The following is a 19,183-nucleotide window of genomic DNA, read 5'->3' on the forward strand; positions in this document are numbered from 1 at the left end:
CGTGGAAGTCAGAGGACAACTCTGGAGCTGATTCTCTCCTTCCTCTTGTGAGTTTTGGGGACCAGTATCAGTTCTCCACGCTAGCACAGAAACACTTTACCAACTGAGTCATCTTGTTGGCTCCTAGGTAAAGACTTCATTACACACTTTCCCACTCCTAGTAGCCCTCATTACTGGGAGCAAGGGGGAGACCTTCAATCAAATAGCTGTTTGCCTTCCTGTGGGCAGCCAATTTGAAGGCATGCCTGAACTTTTTGGTGCATGTAGATTGGAGGTAGAAGCTTGGGCAGGGAACTTGAGGGAATTAAGACAATGGTGTACAGACAGGGAAGAGGCCCAGTCCCTCACAGAGTGGCTGAATGAGGCTCTGTGAAGACCTGGCAGGTGCTAAATGGCTCATCCCTGCAGTCACACCTGCCGCAGCTATCCCTAGCTGAGTCACTCAGCAACACTGAAGCTTGGAGTGCTTCCTGGCTGTTGTCTCAGGTTGCCCTGTCTACACTGTGGCTCCAGACAGCTTTCTCTTCCTTCTGTAAACCTGTTCCCACTGAAAGCCAACAGGCTGTGTGACCCTGGGCTTGGGTGCCAGGCCCTGGTCAGTGCAATGGGTACCATGCAGGCTTGCCTGTACTGCCTGCCTCTCTTTTCACCTCACAAGAAGGAGAAAGCAGCCTACTGAGGCTCCTGGGAGTTGCCAGTCCCTGGGCTGCTCCTGGTTTCATGAAGGTGCAGTGTTGACAACTGTCTAACTGACAAAGGGAAGCAACTTGGGTAGAGGCTGGGGTCTGCAAGGTGCTGGGTGCTGTGGGCACCTGGACTGCGGGACTAGAAGAGTTCCTAGAGATAATCTGGCTAAGGCTCCTTGTTTTACATGTGTGAACAACAAGATTAAATGAAGAGACAACCTTCTCGCCGAGTAATTTGGATGTCAACTAGTTAACAGGACACGGGCATTTTACATTGGTTTTTATTTATAAACAAACTGACATAAAATAGTTCAGATGGCAGTGGGGGCAGCAGTGCTGCTGGCTTGCTTAGGAGGAAGCATAGAAGCTAGCAGAGGGCAACCCTTCCAGCCTGGAGGTCCTCCGTCCCACCTTGGGGCCATGGCCTAGAGGCATTAGGCCCCATCTTTTGCAGCAATTCTGACCAGGGCAGGGAGCTGTGATGGGGGCAGGGTGGTGGAAAAATCCATCAGAGATAGAGACTGGGGTTACAAAGGGCATAGTGTGGGAAGAGGGACCCTCACCTTTCCATGCCCAGTCAGCCATATGCCTCTGTCCACCCCAGAGAGGAAGAGCCCTAGGGCAGTGTCCTCTGGAACAGGGTCATACTTTTCTGGAGAGGCCCTCTCTGGAACAGAGGGTGGTCTCCTTCCCAAAAATATCTGGTGCAAGAAAAGCATGAAGTCCAAGTGCCAGAAGCAATACATTAGCAACAAGAAAGGAGCTTTTTAAAAAAGGTCTGCACCATAAGTTCAGAGTCTGGGGATCTGGTGAGAAGGCATGAGCGGGGGGCCATGGAACCCTCTCCCAAGCCCAGGAGGCGGTGAGGGGCCTGGGTGTCAGGGCCTTTCAAGGCCCTAGAGTTGGCCTTTTCCTCCATCTCTTTGCAAGGTGCTCAGTCTAAACTTGTGGTGAGTGGCTTGGCAAGCCTTGAGAAATAAATAGGAGGGGCCTGGGAGCCACAGCAGGCTAAGGGGAAGAGCAGCACCAGCCCTGGGCCCACATTCTTCCCTCCTCAGTCCTTCATGGAAGGACACATCATGGTAGGAGGGGCAGTAGTGGTGGTTCTCCAGCCTCCTGGAGTCCTGAGATCACCCAGAGCCCTATGGAGGTGCCTGGGAGCTGGCTGGCGGCTTCCGGGGAGAAGAATGCCTCCTGTTCAGAACTTGCCCTGTTTCAGCCGGTCAATGTGAAAGGAGAGCTTGAGGGCGGGCCCCAGCTTCAGGCCCATGTACTTCATCATCATGTCACTGCGCAGCAGGAGCAGGGCCTTGCCATCGATCTCCTGGGGGTGGGGAGGAGCCACCATCAGATGCCTGGTTGGTCTGACTGCCTCAGGTGCCAATGATGACCCAGAGCAGTGCAAGGCACACAATGCAGCCAGGCTGCCAGGATCCTGAAGCCTGCCTTTTCTTCTCCCTGGTGCTCTGAGCATGTCTCTTCAGGCAGGCACTAAGGGGCTGCTCCTCCCACCTTGCTCTTCGCTGCTGCTTTCCTGTCCTAGGCCTCCGAGAGGCCTTGCAGTGAGTGCACCTGCGCCTTCTGTTTTGCCATCTACCCTCAAGATAGCACTGTGCACTGAACCACAGTCGGCCTCTTGGGGGCAGTGGTGACTTTCAGGCTTGCTCTGGAGCCCTTGTAAACACACTTACCTAAAAGATTTCTGTGGACAGTGAAGGGGCAGACTTTGTAACCACAGGAAGGCTGGCACCAAGCAGCACAGAGGTAGGGAAATGGGTGTGAGCCCTGAAGCTGGGGGTGTGGTCAGAGCAGGAGGAGCAATGTCTAGGCATTGGTCTCTTGAAGGGAGCACCAGGCTCACAGGTCAGCAGAGGAGGGGACTAGCGATAAGGAGGCAGGGTCTCCTTTAACTTAGGCTAAAGTCCTTGAATCTTGTAACAAAGCAGATGGAGTAAGGTATCCTTGGGAAAAGAGATAGACCCCTCTAACCTAGAACTGAGCCCCAAACCACAAATCCCATGAGAATCTGGCTCAATGAAAGTCTATGCTAAGAGAGTGAGGTAAGCACAGCACCCAGTAGGGTCTGCTTGAGATGGCATCATTTATGTTGTTTCAGTGGACATAGAACAGATAGCCACACCCTTTAAGATTGAGAGGTTGCCACACACACAGGAGGTCAGACAGAGGCACTTACGTGTTTTCGGAAGAGGTCAGCATGGGGTCCGAGCTGAGGATCTGCTTCCCGGACAAACTGCATCACATCCTCCACTGACCATGAGGAAGGGTCCCGGCCACTCAGGCGAGGGGCATCTCGGTTCTCCAGATACCGATCTGACCCTGAATGACAGAAGGGCATCTACCATAATGCAAGTAATGACCACTGGTTCATTCCCACTAGCCTCCTGGCACACTCCATGGCCTCAGAGGTGATGCTCACAGTAACATTCAAGTGGTAAGAGACGATTGGAGGTTCTCCATGTGGAAGGCTTTTTCCACAGAGAATTCACAACTTCATTCTGTAATGCAGGTCTGGGTTTTGGGAATGAATCACACTGAACCTGAGGGAGGTATCAACAATGTAAGAAGGCTTCCTGGGTTTGGTGGTGGGACAGAAAGGAGTGGGTATTTATTTTTGTCTTGGCTTTGGGGACCAGATAAATAGTGGTATTTGAGTGAAGCAAGAGCCAATTCTTTGGGGACTGGAGATAAAACTGAGAGCATACTCTGGGTCCTCTCCTAAGGCCTGGAGAATAAGTGGCCTCCCTACTTATTACTAGGGCAAAAACTTTTTGCCTTGGCTGCCAGGAATCTCAGTATTTATTTAGGGGTCTGTTGGCAGCTTTTTTAAAAAATCTCAATCATGGTTGAAACACAGCTCTTCTATTTTCCGTGTGACTTGGGATCTGACTGCTTTGGTCATCCACCATTGTAGATCCCTTATGCATGTATTCCCTCTGCCCTCCTTCCTTCTCTTTCTTTAGCTTCTCCATTTCTTCAGGCAAACTCCAGCTTAGCTAAGGAGGTCTTGGCTTCAAGGACCAGATCCTTTCTGTTTCAATGCTGAAATAAATGGTCCCTCAAAGCAGTAGTGGAATCTTATCAGTTCCCTCTGATTCACTGCCATGGCCTCCCATTGTCCAGGGAGGGGAACCTGAATTCCTACAGTGCTGATGGAGTGGAGTGAGGTTTGCCTCACGTCACACTCTGGGACAAGCCAACTTGTCTTCTGACTTGTCTAGAATGTCCTTTTCTAACCTGACTCCTCACATTCGCACCTGACTCAATTATCTGCCTTCTCTGATCTTGTCACTCTCAGTCGGTTTACCGTGGGCACATGTCACACCATTATACTTTCACGCGCTCATTTATTTGGTGTGCATTAACCGTGTCCCCTATATAAAATGTAAGTAGTACCATGTTCCTTACACATGAAAGAGTAACTGGTCTGCCATACTGATGCCTGAGTATGTTTCTCAGTGAGGTGAGGTGACTAGCTAAGATTACCCAGCTAGGAAGGAGAAGAGTTAGTTCTTTATTCTTGATTTGTCCTGTTCCTTTTTCTGTAGAGAGCTGACCTCCCTGCAGTGACAAGGGGCCAGGTTGGCACACTTGTATCTGATCCTCTGGATTAAAGAAATAAGAAAGGGCAAAGACTCAAATTCTTAATTTTTTTTTGGAATAGGCACTCTATAGCTTATCAGATTGAATCCTCCAGCCTTAGAGGTTCTTCATGGACAAAAGAGTTTAGAGTACGAGCTGGAGAGACTCACGATGTGCTTGAAGCTGAGAGCCCAGAGCTGGTAGAAGAGGCAGCCTATTTACTGTGATCCCTGCCAGACGGGACCTTGTCTTGGTGGAGATGGAAATACAGTAACTCACCACATACCTGGGGAATGACTTCGTTTCCAAAATGATTCCACATCCCTCCTTTCATTTGTTCCTTTCAGCATTCCTGCGGAAAGACCAGGTTGAGATGAGAAATTCTATTCTTCATGAGGAACACTCAGCAGATGGGAGACCTGAGCGGAGACAACTTACTCAAGTCTCAGGGTGAGGAAGCTGAGAGAGCCGCATCTCAGCTCCACCTCTACTTGACAGTTTTCTACTTCATTTAGCCTCTCTCTAGAGCTGGGGTAGAACACAGGCTGCTTCTTCTGTCTCAGTCCTTATGAAAGCTCTCTTCAAAGTCATCTCTCACTTCTTGTTATTGGAATCTTTTTATTTTTCTACACGTCACATACCCTGGGCTGGGGGAAGCCAGGCTAGGGTTTGGGGATAGTATCTTCCTGGCTTCCTGTTGGTGTTTCTAGATCATCCTTCTATGAAACTTCTAATGTCAGAGGCTAACCCTATATGCAGCCACCTGCTCTTTCTGGCCACGATTATCAATAAATCTCTGTGTTGTGTTCCCTTATTAAATGAAGACTTTTGGTGCTTGGCTCACCCTTTTCTGTCCCACCCCAGTTCCTGCTGCTCTCTGGGGGGCAACCCACTGACCTGTCTACCACAGCAGCAGTGCTCTCACCCCTCCTCTATGTCAGACACCACTGCTAAGGCCACTGGCTGGTGCTTATCAGCATTTTGAACAAATGCTTCTGAATTTTAAGCACACTCTTCTCTGACACCAACTGCTCGTCTTTCCAGCTTGCTTGAGACTTACCCCCCAGAGCTACTACATTACAATGCATAGCTGTCAGTGAGCCTCACTGCTCTCCCTCCAGCTCTACTGTTTCTTTTATGTGATGTCCTATTCTCCTGTACTGTTTTCTCTCCTGGCTCTTGTCTTTCTAGCTCACCAGAAAGTCCTGATTCCCAAACTGTTTTGTCTCACCTCATATAGAAGACACTAAGAAACAAAACAAAACCACAGCTCTTGCAAACTAGTTTCTGCCCACGGCTGGCCCCTGAGGTTTCTTGTAAACCTTCTTTTCTTGATCCACCATGTCTCATCTTCTGGAGGACTGGTCTAGTCTTTCAGACTCATAAGGTCTTCCCTACGCAGTCTTTCCTCTGTTCACGGCTGCCAGAGAAGGTGTATCTACTAATCCGTCTGCCTGTGCTCTGGACTCCTACTACTTCTTTTCTCCTTTGCTATCGTCCTAACATCTCAGAAGTTCAAGCTGTCTGTTGACAAACATGCCCAAGTGCTCCATTCTGTAAGAATTTCTTCAGACTCACAGCTCTCTCTGTTCTTTATTTTAAATAAATTTTCCCTCAATATTTCATTAACTCATGGCAATCTGCCTTCCCAATGTCTCTTGATAAGATTATCAAATTCTACCTACCAATTATTGAATCTTGCAGATATTCCTCAGGCCTGATGCTACTTGAATACTCTTGGATTGTCCAGCCACCATCCAATCAACTTTCCTTCCTTCTCATATTGAATGCATTTCCTGCTATGTCAACTTCTGTCCCTGTTTCTAACTTTCGAACTTTGCCTACTAGGACTCCATCTTTGGTAAGCTGCTCTTTTCATCCTTTATTTCTGGGAATCCGTTCACTGTAAAGTTTCAATATACTGATGACTATTAAACACTTAACTTCAGCTCTGTACTTTTCCTGCTGTCTCTTGTGTATCTCTAAGATTACTCATGGTACCCCTCTCTTCCATTTCTAGGTCTTTCTTAGTGAATGGCAACCCATTTAGCCACCTGCATCTAGGTAGCTAAACCTGAGAGACAGTCTCCATTTCATCCTTCTTCACATTTACCTAGTGAGTAGTTGCACATATACCACTGCCCTGATTTTCAGGCCTTTCTCATGGCTGTCTCTGGTCCATCCTTTTAACCTCCTAACTGGCCTTTCAATCCAGCATTCAGTGTTACTCAAACAGAGTTCTGTTTGTACCTTGCTTCTGATTGGATGCCACTGATAATTTAACTCTGCCAAAATGATCAACTCCAAATTCCTTAATTTGAAAGTTTTCAATAATATAAGCCCTGACCTTTCTAGGCTTTCTCTGAGAAGTCCCAACATGACATTATGTCTCGGGAATTCCAAAGCACATACAGTCCTGGTACTACCCATTCTCCTCTCTACCTTTAGCCCCATCCTTTCTTCCTGGAAAGCTCTTCTCTTCCCCAGCTGAGACATGGCCATTCACCTAGTCTCATCTAGACAAGGTGTCACTCTCCAAGGAAGAGGGTCTTGAACAAGGCATAGCTGGGATTAGGTGTCCCTTCCTGCAATTTTATACTATCAATTGTGTATCTTTATTGATTTACAAGTATCTTTTAAAAGTTTGTCTTCTATATAAGACATTTAAAAATGTAATTTGTATTCTCCTCATACAAAATACAAATGGTATTCAAATAAATGACTAAGGGCTGGAAGAATAAATCCTTGCCTGTCCCTTTTAGTTCTAGGTATCTGGCTCCCAAGTTACATTTTTTTTGTTTGTTTGTTTCTTTGTATGGTTGTTGTTTCAAACCAAGCCCAGAACACCAGATACATGCCAGATGGTTGGGGAAGGCACAATATTGAGCATAGCTCCATCCCCAATACCATGCAGTAGGGCAGCAATACTCGTTTCCTTTTGAACTCTCTGAGCCCAGGAACAAGGGAAAGGGAAAGCAGTCACGAGGACCACAGAACGCTGATCAGCTTACCCCTGGAGCAGAGCCTACGCACAGTTGAGGCAGTGCTCAATGGGAGGCCACAGGAGGGAACCAAGGGCCGATAGCCAGGAGTTCGAATGTTTTGGGAGGTGCCGATAAGGCTGGCAGGCTTCAAGGCAGTGTCCATCAAGTCTGAGTGTGTCTCCAAGGACCGGGCCAGGCTATTCCCCAGGACGAAGGATTCACCTGGAAATAATAAAACCAGGATTAAAGTAAGGACTGGCAGAATGCTGCTGGCTACAGGTACTTGCCTGAGTGAAAAAAGAGGCAGCAAGACATAAAGTCCTATAGGGATTCAGGATGCCTGTGTATTAGTCATGGCTCCTGGTTCCCACTAAGAGCTCAAGACTTGGATTCCTTCTGGACTCTAGGTTCTCTAGCCTGTTCCTCTTGGCCTGGGATAGCAATAGGCCTTACCTGTTTAAGGAAAGAGGGTCAGGGGCAGTGGGAAGGGACACTCATGCTCAGGGGAGGGTTCTGTAGGCAGGCACCCATGAACACACATGTGGAAGCCAGAGGATACTGTGTCTTCCTCAATCACTTTCTACCTAATTCCCTGAGACAAGGTCTCTCATTGAACCTGAAAGTCAAGTCACTGTTTTGGCTAGTCTGGATGGCTGGCGAGGCCCCAAGATTTGCCTGTCCTTGCCCCCAATGTTGGATGGAGCTATAGGCACATACAGCTTTGCCCAGCTTTTATGTGAGTACCAAGAATTCAAATGCAAATCTTCACAGTTTCAGAGCCAGTGTTCTTAGTTCCTGAGCTGTCTTCAGAAGCAGATGCTGATATGTCAGCAGACATCTCGGAACTATTCCATGACACCTGATTAAAGACCTGTCTGCAGAGCCTGCTTCTTCAGTGCCTCAGGTCATCTGTATTGACCTTGTTCTACAGAAGCATTCCAAGGAAGCTCGGGGAGCTCAGGCACGGGGACCAGGACCAGGGTTAGAACTTGACTCTGTCACTCAGCAGAGTGCTTCTCACTGCATCATGGAGAAGCCAGAAGTAGTTCATATATACTATAGTAAGACTTCCAAGGGTCTGTGAACATCTGCATGCCTTTGGGAAGGGAATCTCATGCCAAATCTACACCTCTATGGGCAATATCAGATAGTAGAACATACATCACCATATCATGGAACCTAAAGCTGACATCTTGGGATAGCATGCTGGATAGTTTATGTCAGCTTAACAGAAGCTAGAGTTATCTGGAAGGAAGGAACCTCTATTGAGAAAATGCCTCCATAAGGTCTAGCTGTAGGGCATCTTCTTGATAGTATAAAATTGCAGAACCTAATCCCAGCTATGCCTTGTTCAAGACCCTCTTCCTTGGAGAGTGACACCTTGTCTAGATGAGACTAGGTGAATGGCCATGTCTCAGCTGGGGAAGAGAAGAGCTTTCCAGGAAGAAAGGATGGGGCTAAAGGTAGAGAGGAGAAAGGGTAGTACCAGGACTGTATGTGCTTTGGAATTAGTGATTGATGTGGGGTGGCCCAGTCTATTTTGAGTAGTGCCACCCTGGGCTGGTGGTCCTGGGTTCTATAAGAAAGCAGGCTGAGCAAGCCAGTAAGCAGTCCCCTTCCATGGAGCTGCATCAGCTCCAGCCTCCAGGTTCCTGCCCTCTTTAAATTCCTGTCCTGGCTTCCTTTAGTGATGGACTACAATGTGGAAGTGTAAGCCAAATAAACCCTTTCCTCCCCAGCTTGCTTTTTGATCATAATGTTTTGTCACAGCAGTAGAAGCCCTAACTAAGACAGATGGTTCTACTTAAACCAAATCAGTTCCTTAGACACAGCATTGACTGTACAAGTATTAGGGACTTAAATATCAGAAGATCTCACTGACCCAGTATTTATCTTTGAGATTTTGTGACTAAACATAAATTTATTATCAGGCTAAGAGACCCTCAACAGTAAGATGTCTTAGGATTTTAGGACTTCTGTTATCTAAGTTAGCTTAGCAAGCATGGACCCAAAGTCAAATCTATTTTTAGGTAACCATTTATCCTCTTCAGGAGGTTAGTTGTGGAGGTATTTTCCTAGAAGTAATTTGAAAAGACAAGTTTTTGAGGCTCCAGAGTCCACACACACTATCTGCAGTTGAGGTTCCCCATTCCCGCTTTCCAGGGGAGATGGCAGGGCAGTAGCAAGCATGTCCCATTTTGAGACATGAGCAGAAAGTCAACCCCTAAAATAAGAGACCCGCTTCTACTTCTGGCTTCTTCCATTTTCAGTGCAAGGAGTTTGTCTTCTCTGAGGTCCTGCTCCCTTGTGTATAAAGACAGGGAGAATACCAAATGAAAGATGAATCTGAGGAACTGCTGTTTTGTTTTCATTCAGAGTTACAACAATGACCTTGAGTTCTCTGCCTGCCATATATCAGAGTCAGCTCACTTTTCCAGTGCACATTTACTTAGCTATGGCTGAGAATCATGCTGCCCGTTTCCCGGGGATAAGAGATGTGAGGAAAATTATGACTATCCTATATCCTAGCAGTGCTAGGAATCACCGGAGTTGACACAGATCAATGAGAGTCTCTTCCCTTCAACAGTGCTAAGGATGCCACTTAGGTCTGGATTCTGAGTTGAGTGAAAGACTGGACTGGTGATGTCTGAAACTAGGCATGGCCAGTAGATCTTGCCCTAAGAAGGTGTACTAGGAAAATGAGGCATCATGCCCACACTTAAGAGCCACTGGTCCTTGTAAGGTTGGTAAGATGGGGTCTTTGCTGCCTCTGGTAGGGAAAGGCCTGGACAAGACCATAACCCTTTCTAGCTGTGCTCCACAGAGCCCCAGGGTCCTTTATAGGGAAGCTCTGGGCCTTATCCCAGCATCAGTGGAAACATAATCTCATTTTTTTTGTGCAAAAATAACTTTTGCTAATAACAATGAAATTTCCTATGTCTTCCTTTTGTCACAAAGTGATTCCATTTTCAAAATCCTGTAGCTCATAGAAATAAGAACTGTCAACTCATGAGGGTACCCTTCATGAGCACATAGGTTTTCTTATGGGACCATTATGGTTTTGGGTGACTGATGTGTTAACTGAAGCACACTGTTAAGACCTAGGGACACCTCATCTGAGAAGACTATGTAATTACTGTTCCTTTTGTTTGTAATATTTACAACTTTACTGCTTCTTAATCTACTGTACTTTGTTATCCTTCCAATTAAGCTCAGATGTCTCAGATCCCAGCATGGAGAAGGGGAAGTTTCATCCCTTACAAGAAGCTGTTTGCAGCTGACACTTTCGGGGAAAGGGAAAAATCAGTTTTCTCCAATGCAGCGTCACTGTCCTATACCCAAGAGTAGTTAGTTGGTCAACATAAAACCACAAAAATGGACTCTCATTTGTGTCTGTGATTTTTGTCTGTTATTTTTTGCCTTACTAGTTCTTTTTGGTCTGTTTTGACTTTTGTTTCTTATTTTCTTATTTATTTGAGAGAGTGGGTGTATGAAGTTGGGTGGGTGGGGATGTGGGGAGGATCTGGGCTATGGTGCAGAAAAGGACATGGCACCAGCATGGGCAAGGCCTACACTTGTTCAGTGTTCTCACTGCTCTAGCTCCGTGTTCATTCAGTTTCCCCTGCGAGAAAAGCCAGGCTGTGAGCCTGGAACCTTGGAAACATTATATTCTCTATGCTCAGTGGTTGTCTGACCTATGCTTTGATAAAGACCCAATGAATGGTTGTACTCTTGGGGGAATTTTTTTAATGATGTTGCCCTTTTTTAAAGATTTTATTTATTTATTAAGTATACAGAAGAGGGCACCAGATCCCATTACAGATGGTTGTGAACCACCACATGGTTGCTGGGGATTGAACTCAGGACCTCTGGAAGAGCAGCCAGTGCTCTTAACTTCTGAGCCATTTCTCTAGCTTCTCTCTTGGGGGATTTTTGGTAGTCATTTTATTGAGAGTCTCATGGATAAAATGCCCTCTTTTTTTTTTTTTGGCTAAAATCTGTCTTCTTACAAATTGGTCCCCATGCTCTACTTTCTGTACTCCAAAAGAACAACTCTGAGTCCTTCCTGCCTTCCCAGACTTCCCTGGGAGTATTTGCTACTTGTGACTTTTCTCCACACTCCTTTCCCATCCTTTCCCTTTTCCTCACCCCCTTGCTGGCTACCTTTCACTGGAAATGCTTATAGGGAATGCTGTGCAGTAAGATGCATGGGGAGAGAGGCTACCTCTTATTGAGGGTGTGAGCCCAGGACAAGGGTCTCATCTCTGCCCACTGACATTCTGGAGAGCAGTAGCACACACTCATTCTCCAGCATCACAACAGAAAAGGTAATTTACATTAACCCTATATGACTAGAGATTTTCCATCTCTTTCTTAATAGATGAGCAAGCTGATGCCTAGGACAAAGCACAGTGGAAATGGATGAATGATCATGCCAGAAACAGAACTCAAGTCTATGAGTCCTCAAACAATGGCACTATTTCCCCTAGAAGTTAACAGTCAAGGAATTTCAAAACAGCAGATCTAAAAGTTACTGCTATGCAGATTTCAATTATAGCTAGTGTTAATATCCACAGCAAGTAGCTGAAAAAAATTTCCTGCTTCATATTACCAACTCTTCAGGGAGTCCCCAGGAGCTCTTTAATGTAGCTCCCACTAGTCTGTCACTTGACTTAGAGCAGCACATGCAGCCCTGTAGAAGAGGCACTACTCTACGCTGCCTCCTCCAGGAATCCTCTCTCTTTCACAGTGACTGGGCTGGAGCATCTCTACTCCATGCTCTTAACCACATGTCTCTTCCCTCTCAGCTTTCAGGGTGCAGAGGTTCAGTCTGTCTTATCTCGGTCTTCTAAAACCCAGGATAGATTGTAGTAAACAGTGATAATTTAATGACCTAAATTTGGTGACCTAAAGCCAAAATGCCTGAATTGGGGCCTTCAAAATGCCAATGCAGTCAGAGAAGACAGAGAGTAGAGAACAGCTTTAGTTTCAAGGAAGCTTAAGAGTCAGGACAATGAAATGCACCAAACAATCTTATTTGATCCTAAATTAGAGAAAATAAAACAAAGAACAGCTATAAAGAACAATATTGAGACAACTTGGGAAATTCTGATCTGGATGGTATAGTAGCCCAGGAGTATTTTATTTACATTAAATTTACTGAACACAAAAATATTATCCTTTCTGTTTCCCTTCTACCCCTCTTCTCATCCATTCTCCTTTCTTCCCCCTCTTCTTTCTCTTTCTGATATAGGGTTTCACTGTGTAGCTTGACTACACTTTAATTTGTGAACTTCTTGCCTCAGATTCCTATGGGCTGGAATTACAGGCAAGTGCCTATGTTTTGTGCTCTCTAAAAGTATATATGTCACTCGTGTGTGGTGACACACACACACATACACACATACATACAAAGATATATATATATATATACAATATTTCACTATCAATTAACTGTTGTGTGCAAAATAAACAAAATTTTATTAAATATTAATATTATTAATTAAGTATATAGATACAAATAAATCTGCAGAGGACAAAGCAAATATTGTATAAAGCTAAAAGTGACTCTTGGTGAAGGTCTCATTTTACTTTTGTTGTTGCAATTTTACTGTAGGTTTGAAAGTTTCTAAAATAAAGCAGTGAAAAAAGAAATTGTTTCAATTTAGGTAAAGAAGCTTTAAGGGATATGGACTTTTGATAGCTATCTGTTACACTGGAAGTACATGGTCATCTAGGCAAAGTCCACAGAGGGAGGGAAGTGTGGTGGCAAGGCAGGAAGTGGGGAAAGGGCTCCAGTAAGCAACTTCGTCAATATAGATGGGACCCATGGATGACACATCAGTAGAAGTGTGTGACTATGCAGATGGGCAGGAATGGCAAAAAACAGGTTTAAAGAAAAGCAAAAGAAAGCTGATACTGATGGAGTTTTCTGCAGAGGATAGATATGTAATCAGAAAAATACAGGTGCTGATGAGATATCAGAGGTAGACCAAAGGGTCTGTAAGACAGCAGGCAGGCAGGGAAGACAAGCTACAAAGCAGAGAAGAGTCAGAAGCCCAGACAAGCCAGGGCCTTGTCTGGGCACAGTTAAAATACTGCTTCTGAGAATCCAACAGAAGACAGGATGAGGCAGAGTGCTGAGAATCTCATGAGCAACTGAGCTAGGTGGGCAGAGGCAGTACAGTCTGTGTGGAAACAGGGTAGAGAAAGGACATAGAGTCAACAGCTGAAAGGGACACCCCTGTTCTTTGTCTTTTTTTGTAGCTGGTGAGGCAGGAGCAAAGAGTCTGGATGGAGCTTGCTTCTTTTATCTGGTAATGAATTAGAGAGATACAAACCAGAAGAGAAGTCCCAGGAAAGGCTGTGCCATGACTGGTGTTCTCAGTAGCCTCTCAATACAGCTGCCAAAGTACTTTCCCTAGTTCCTGAAGGACAGCATTTTGTTTAAAAATTCTGAGTTTCTGTATCTTTGAGCAGCTGCCTTACTGGACACGCACCTTCTCTTTCAGACTTCTAGCAAGGCCTTTCAATAGGGAAGCAGAGTCCAGGGCTCCCGAATGACGGTGACTGAGAACATTTAACACTTTGTCTTTGTCTGTACCAACTCCATCCTATCCAGTACAACATTATAACTCAAGGCTGTATTACGGGTTCTGATGCTGAACAAAGCCATCTACAGCAGGTAGTTTAAGAAGTTCCCTGTGAAGGAAAGAACCAGCCGAGGTGCATGGTACAGCCCCAGGACCAGATGTTGGTCTTCTTGCCACCGCATATGAAGAATTTAGGTATCTTTTTGCCCCTAAACACACACCAGCAGATCTCATGTGGTCGCAGAGGTATAGAGGGTCAGAGGAGGAAACTGGGTGTGTGGCCACTTCCCTGAGCACATCCTCCAGAAGCAATACTTTAGTCACAAGTCATGAAAAGACCAAGGAAGGGAGTGTGAGGCTCATGTAGAAGATCCCAGAGCACCTCTCAGACTCAGACTCACCCCCACAGCAAACAGAATAGCCAGTACTTCCTCTCTGCCCAGGGTACCATCTACTGGTCTCTTTTAAAGAGCAATTCTTTCCTCTTAACAGCAACCTACCTCTCTATGTTTGGGACCAAGCTTGTCCCCCTCCCTCGATTTTGTGTCCTGTACTCCAGATCAGAGATGCCGAGCTCCACTCACTCTTCAAGCTCTCTTGGAAGTGCTTAGTCACCGACCCAGCCACGTGGCATCCGCTTTCTCATTGTGGGTCTGGTATGGTTAACTAAAAAGTTATTTTTCAGCCTTGTTGGAAATAGCAGGAACTTGAACTGACTTGTTAGACTGGCAATGCTAGAAGAGTTAGGGCCATGTGCCAAAGAAAAGAATGGATGGCCAATCAACATGGAGCAACTTTCTCAACCTCTAGCCTAAGACTAAACCTTGTTGTTGGCAAAGGAGAGCTATATGAGGCCTTTGATGCCAGATTCACCCTGGGAGATGTGCTGGGACTGCATGGGCTCCACACTACAGATGGAAATCATAGGGCAACTTCTAGAGACAGGGGTCCAGAGGAAAGAGAAATCCCAGAGTGACAACAAAAGCTTGACTGAAGACTGAAAGCCCTAGATGTGACCAAGATGTGGCAAGGGATCTCTGGACAGCGGGTGCTAGACTCGCAAACCTGAGGGCTTCCCCTGAGCCCTTGCAGATACTACTGATTGCCCAGCCCCCTCACAGCCCAGGTCCCATCCCAGCTCCTACCTGGTAGGTACCTGTCGTGGCTGTGGCTGTACTCTGTGGCAGTGAGTGGTAAGTGAGTCTGTGTAAAGGGCTGGTTGCCAAACAGATTGTCACTCCGAAGGTTGTGGCAGAGCTTCTCCAGGAAGCGGAGGACATAGGTGATGCTGTTCACTGCTGGGAGGTTGAGAGTGTGCTGTTCCCGGTCAAACATGGCTGTGGAGTTAAGTAAACAAAGCAAGTCAGTTGTGCAGTGCAGTGCTTGCCAGAGAAGCCCAGCTCACTGCTTGTCTTGGGATTGGCTGGTTACACAGAGGCAGTGCCCAGGCTGCTTGCCAGTCTGTCTTCTTCCTGCCGCCCTCCCTTGCTCAAGGGCTTTGATTTTTGCTTCTAGCTCCAAAGGGTGTACAATCATGGGAGTGGCCAGGCCAAGTCTGTTGCACCCTCAGGGCTCTGGAATGATTTCACTCAACTGTGAAAACAACTGTGAACATAATGCTATCTGCTTCATCACCTGGCTGAGCTTCCTTCAGGAAGTGTGTTCACCCACGGTGCTGTTTTCACGAGAAAACTGCCCAAGAACAGGGCAGCTATACAGAAGGGAATACTGACATTGGTAGGAAGGGTTTAGGTAAACAATTTCCAACGTATATAAGGACACCAGATTTGGGTAACACTTGGAAATGTTTCATTCTTTTTTTTTTAAGTTTATGTCCTATCTAGTTCTATCAAAATATTGGCATAATTTTTTAAAAGCAAAAAAGGTTCATATAATTGTCTTTGGCAGAAGTGAGAAAACAGAGATCTGGGGAGAAGATTCGCTTTAAAAAAGTTCTGAAAAGGAAGAACTCTAGGCAGGTAAGGAGCTCAGACCCTGCACAGTGCTGCAAGGGAGGAGCCAGAGAGTAGTCTGGGTCTCAGAAGGACAGGCTCAATGTATCCGTAGTTCCCATTCTCCATGCAGCCAGTTATTGCCCAGACTTAACTCCGGAACAAGTAGTTCTCTGCTGACACCCTTCCACAGACTATTTAAATTTTCTTTTCTACCAGTGCAGACCTGAGCCTGTCATCTTCTGCTTTCCCTTTTCCCGACCAGTGTGTAGCAGAAACCTCTGACATACAGTAAAAGGTCAATAGGTATTTGCTAAAAGAACTGTTGCTATTTATGCTCCCTGCCAGCTGGTTTCTGAAGCTAGTTACAACAGCTTGCTAAGGAGGAAAGGGAGGAGGCTGTACAGCAGCATTAGAGTAAAGACTGGAAGGCTGCAGGTCAAGCCTCTGTAGGCTTGGTGGGTAAAAATAAGATTTCGAACTTAAGAAAATTGAAACAGAAACGGGCACAGCAAGAAAGTATTTTCAAGCTGGGCGGTGGTGGCGCACGCCTTTAATCCCAGCACTCAGGAGGCAGAGGCAGGTGAATCTCTGTGAGTTCGAGACCATCCTGGTCTACAAGAGCTAGTTCCAGGGCAGGCTCCAAAGCTACAGAAAAACCCTCTCTCGAAAAAACCAAAAAAAAAAAAAAAAAGTATTTTCAGTTACAACAAAAAGTACTGCACTGTTAAACTCATTTCCCTCTGTCCTGGGACTCAGCTCCCTTGTATGGGTCCTATAAACCCAGAAGCTAAGGAGGCAGAGGAATGAGAGGAGGTCAGAGGTCCCCTGAAACCACTTGGGGAAATTCTCTTGTAGCATCAACACAGCCTATGTGTATCCTTCCTCTAGAATGGCTTTAAGCCACACACTCATATATTCTGTGGGGACTCTGTTCAAAGGCTGTGTTAGGCAGTCTGGCTATTCTTGGCAGAGATGTATGGTGTATACCATCTATGGCACATAGTTCAGAAGAGTCTGGAGCAGGAAGTGAGGACTCTTGAGGAATGGAATACTTCTGAATTCTCCAGAGTGGATAAATTAACTTGGAACTAGGACGTCTCATCAGAATGAAGGCTTGCCTCTCTGGCTAGGAGGCCAAGCCAGTTTGAAAGTGTTTACCTGAGATGACCTCACCGCCATGGCCCTGTTTGAGGAAGCTGAAGACGGTTTTCTGATGATAAGCGCAGTCAATGCAAGCCTGGACAGCCTGCTGTAACACCACGGAGGCCCGGGCTGGCCCAAAATGATCAGGAAGTCGTTGGATCTTCTTCTTATCCAAGTGGGGGCCTGTGCTGCCACTCTTGTTCAAGTAGATACAAACTACAGGAAACAAAGAACCCAGGAGCCTTACAGTGTGCCCGGCAAAGAGAAGTCAGAGTGCAGCTCTCTCTTCTATCTGCTCAACTCTGGACTTGGCTCTCCTGAGATTTCCCCACAACTATACTGCAAAATACTGTGGGTGATAAAGGGAGGTTTGGAAAACTGCCACTAGTCCAAGCTGCATGGTCAAGGTCTCCGGGGACACAGCCTGTTAGGAGAAAAACCCAGAACAGAAACCAAAGCACAGAACTTGTGTTTTGTTTTCTGGGCCCTGAAAAGAAAATATAAACTCTGCTCTTTCCCAGAACTTTCTAAGGTGAATCAGACAACAAGCAAAGAGACAGCCAATAGCATTATGGAAACTAGACAGAAGATTGGTGAGGTAGCCACTGACTTAGCAGACTCTAAGAAGCTTTGTGTTCCAAAGCAGGAAGGAGACTCACTTAAAGACAGTTGATTGGCAGAATAAAGGTGCTATGGAATGGCTATAAGGGTCAGGCTATGAAAAGAAGGATCAGTCTAGGTCTGCTAAGAAATAGGAACCTGGGGAATATGGAGATGTTCAGTGGATAAAGTGCTTGCTGTACAAGTTTGTGGATTGGATTTAGGACCACAGAACCCATGTAAATGCTAGGTAGGCATGGTGGACAACCTATAACCCAAACAGTTGCAAGGCAGAGACAGGAGATTGCTGGAGATGGTAGCTACACAGACTATCCCATATAGGTGAGCTTTGGTTTCAATTGAGAGACCCTGCATCAGTGAATAAGGTAGAAAGAGATCTAAGAGGACTATTGGCCTCTGCATGCACGTGTGCACTTGCGTGTGTGCGCATGCATACACACACAAATACAAAAACTACACAAATATACATGAAAAATAAACAGGAAATGGTGGAAAACATTTATAATTCCAGCGCTTAAGATGTTAGGCACGATTCTGAGTTCAAATTTAAGAAAAACAAACAACAATAACAAAAAAACAAAAAGTAAAAAAAGAAGCTGGGCAGTGATTGCACATGCCTTAGTCCCAACACTTGGGAGGCTGAGGCAGGTGGATCTCTGTGAACTGGAGGCCAGCCTGGTCTACAAAGTGAGTTTCAGGACAACCAGGGCTACAAAGAGAAACCCAAAAAACAAACAAAAAACAAAAGTTAAAAAAAAAAAAAGTAAAAAAAGGATTTTCATGTTTGGCAGTGTTGTCCTTGTACTGAAATGGCTAAAAATGGAGGGACTCAGAGACAAGACCCTTAACACAAACGTTCATAGCAGTTTATTTACAACAATCTCAAAACCAGCTCAACTTCCCATCAGCAGGAGAATGAACACACAAACTATGGTATGTTTGTTTAATGGAATACCACCTGGCAGAAAGAAAACCTTGACCTATAGATAGGTACAACCATAGAACTGCCTTTCAAAATTTTTATTTGAGTGAAAAAAATCAGATACAAGGGTGCAAAGAGACAGCATGGCTAATTTATATTAAATTCAAGATCTGCAAAATCTAATTTATGATAAAAATATTTCAATCACAGTGGAGACAGAGACCGACTACAAGGAGCCTGACGGAACTTCTAGGGTAACAGAAGAGTCCTATGTCTTGATCACAGGAGGTGGATGGGGGAATTACACAGGTGCTGACATTTATTAAAATTCAGCAAATTGACCGAGTGGTGGTGGCACATGGTTTTAATCCCAGCACTTGGGCAGCAGAGGCAGGTAGATCCCTATGAGTTCGAGGCCTACAGAGCTAGTTCTAGGACAATCAAGACTACACAAAGAAACCCTGTCTAAAAAAAACAAACAAACAAACAAACAAAATAAAATCTCACAAATTGTATGAGTGTACAATATATCTGATTTTTTGTTTATTTATTTATTAAAAATTTCCACCTCCTCCCATTTCCCTCCCACTCCCCCGTACAATATATTTGCGACTAAGATTTGTACATTTCACAGATGTAAGTCTTATTTGATTATTCTAATGGTGATTTTGAAATGAAT

General features: G+C 45.5%; 1 protein-coding gene across 11 annotated transcripts in view; it reads right to left on the minus strand.

Moving 5' to 3' along the window:
- Positions 1–949: 949 nt before the first annotated feature.
- Positions 950–19,183, minus strand: part of Scmh1 (Scm polycomb group protein homolog 1) — a 153,126-nt gene continuing 134,892 nt past the window's right edge. For all 11 annotated transcript variants that reach the window (XM_085686511.2, XM_087904654.1, XM_085686510.2 and 8 more), the window contains 6 exons: positions 16,977–17,177; positions 15,009–15,200; positions 7,298–7,492; positions 4,573–4,638; positions 2,881–3,023; positions 950–2,010 (listed from right to left, as the gene is read on the minus strand). In XM_085686511.2, the coding sequence (XP_085542637.1) occupies positions 1,885–2,010; positions 2,881–3,023; positions 4,573–4,638; positions 7,298–7,492; positions 15,009–15,200; positions 16,977–17,177 (923 nt within the window). In that variant the 3' untranslated portion in view covers positions 950–1,884. The remainder of the gene's footprint in view (positions 2,011–2,880; positions 3,024–4,572; positions 4,639–7,297; positions 7,493–15,008; positions 15,201–16,976; positions 17,178–19,183) is intronic.

Source organism: Myodes glareolus, chromosome 3 (assembly GCF_982192425.1).
Source record: "Myodes glareolus chromosome 3, mMyoGla1.1, whole genome shotgun sequence".
Taxonomy (NCBI): Eukaryota; Metazoa; Chordata; class Mammalia; order Rodentia; family Cricetidae; genus Myodes; species Myodes glareolus.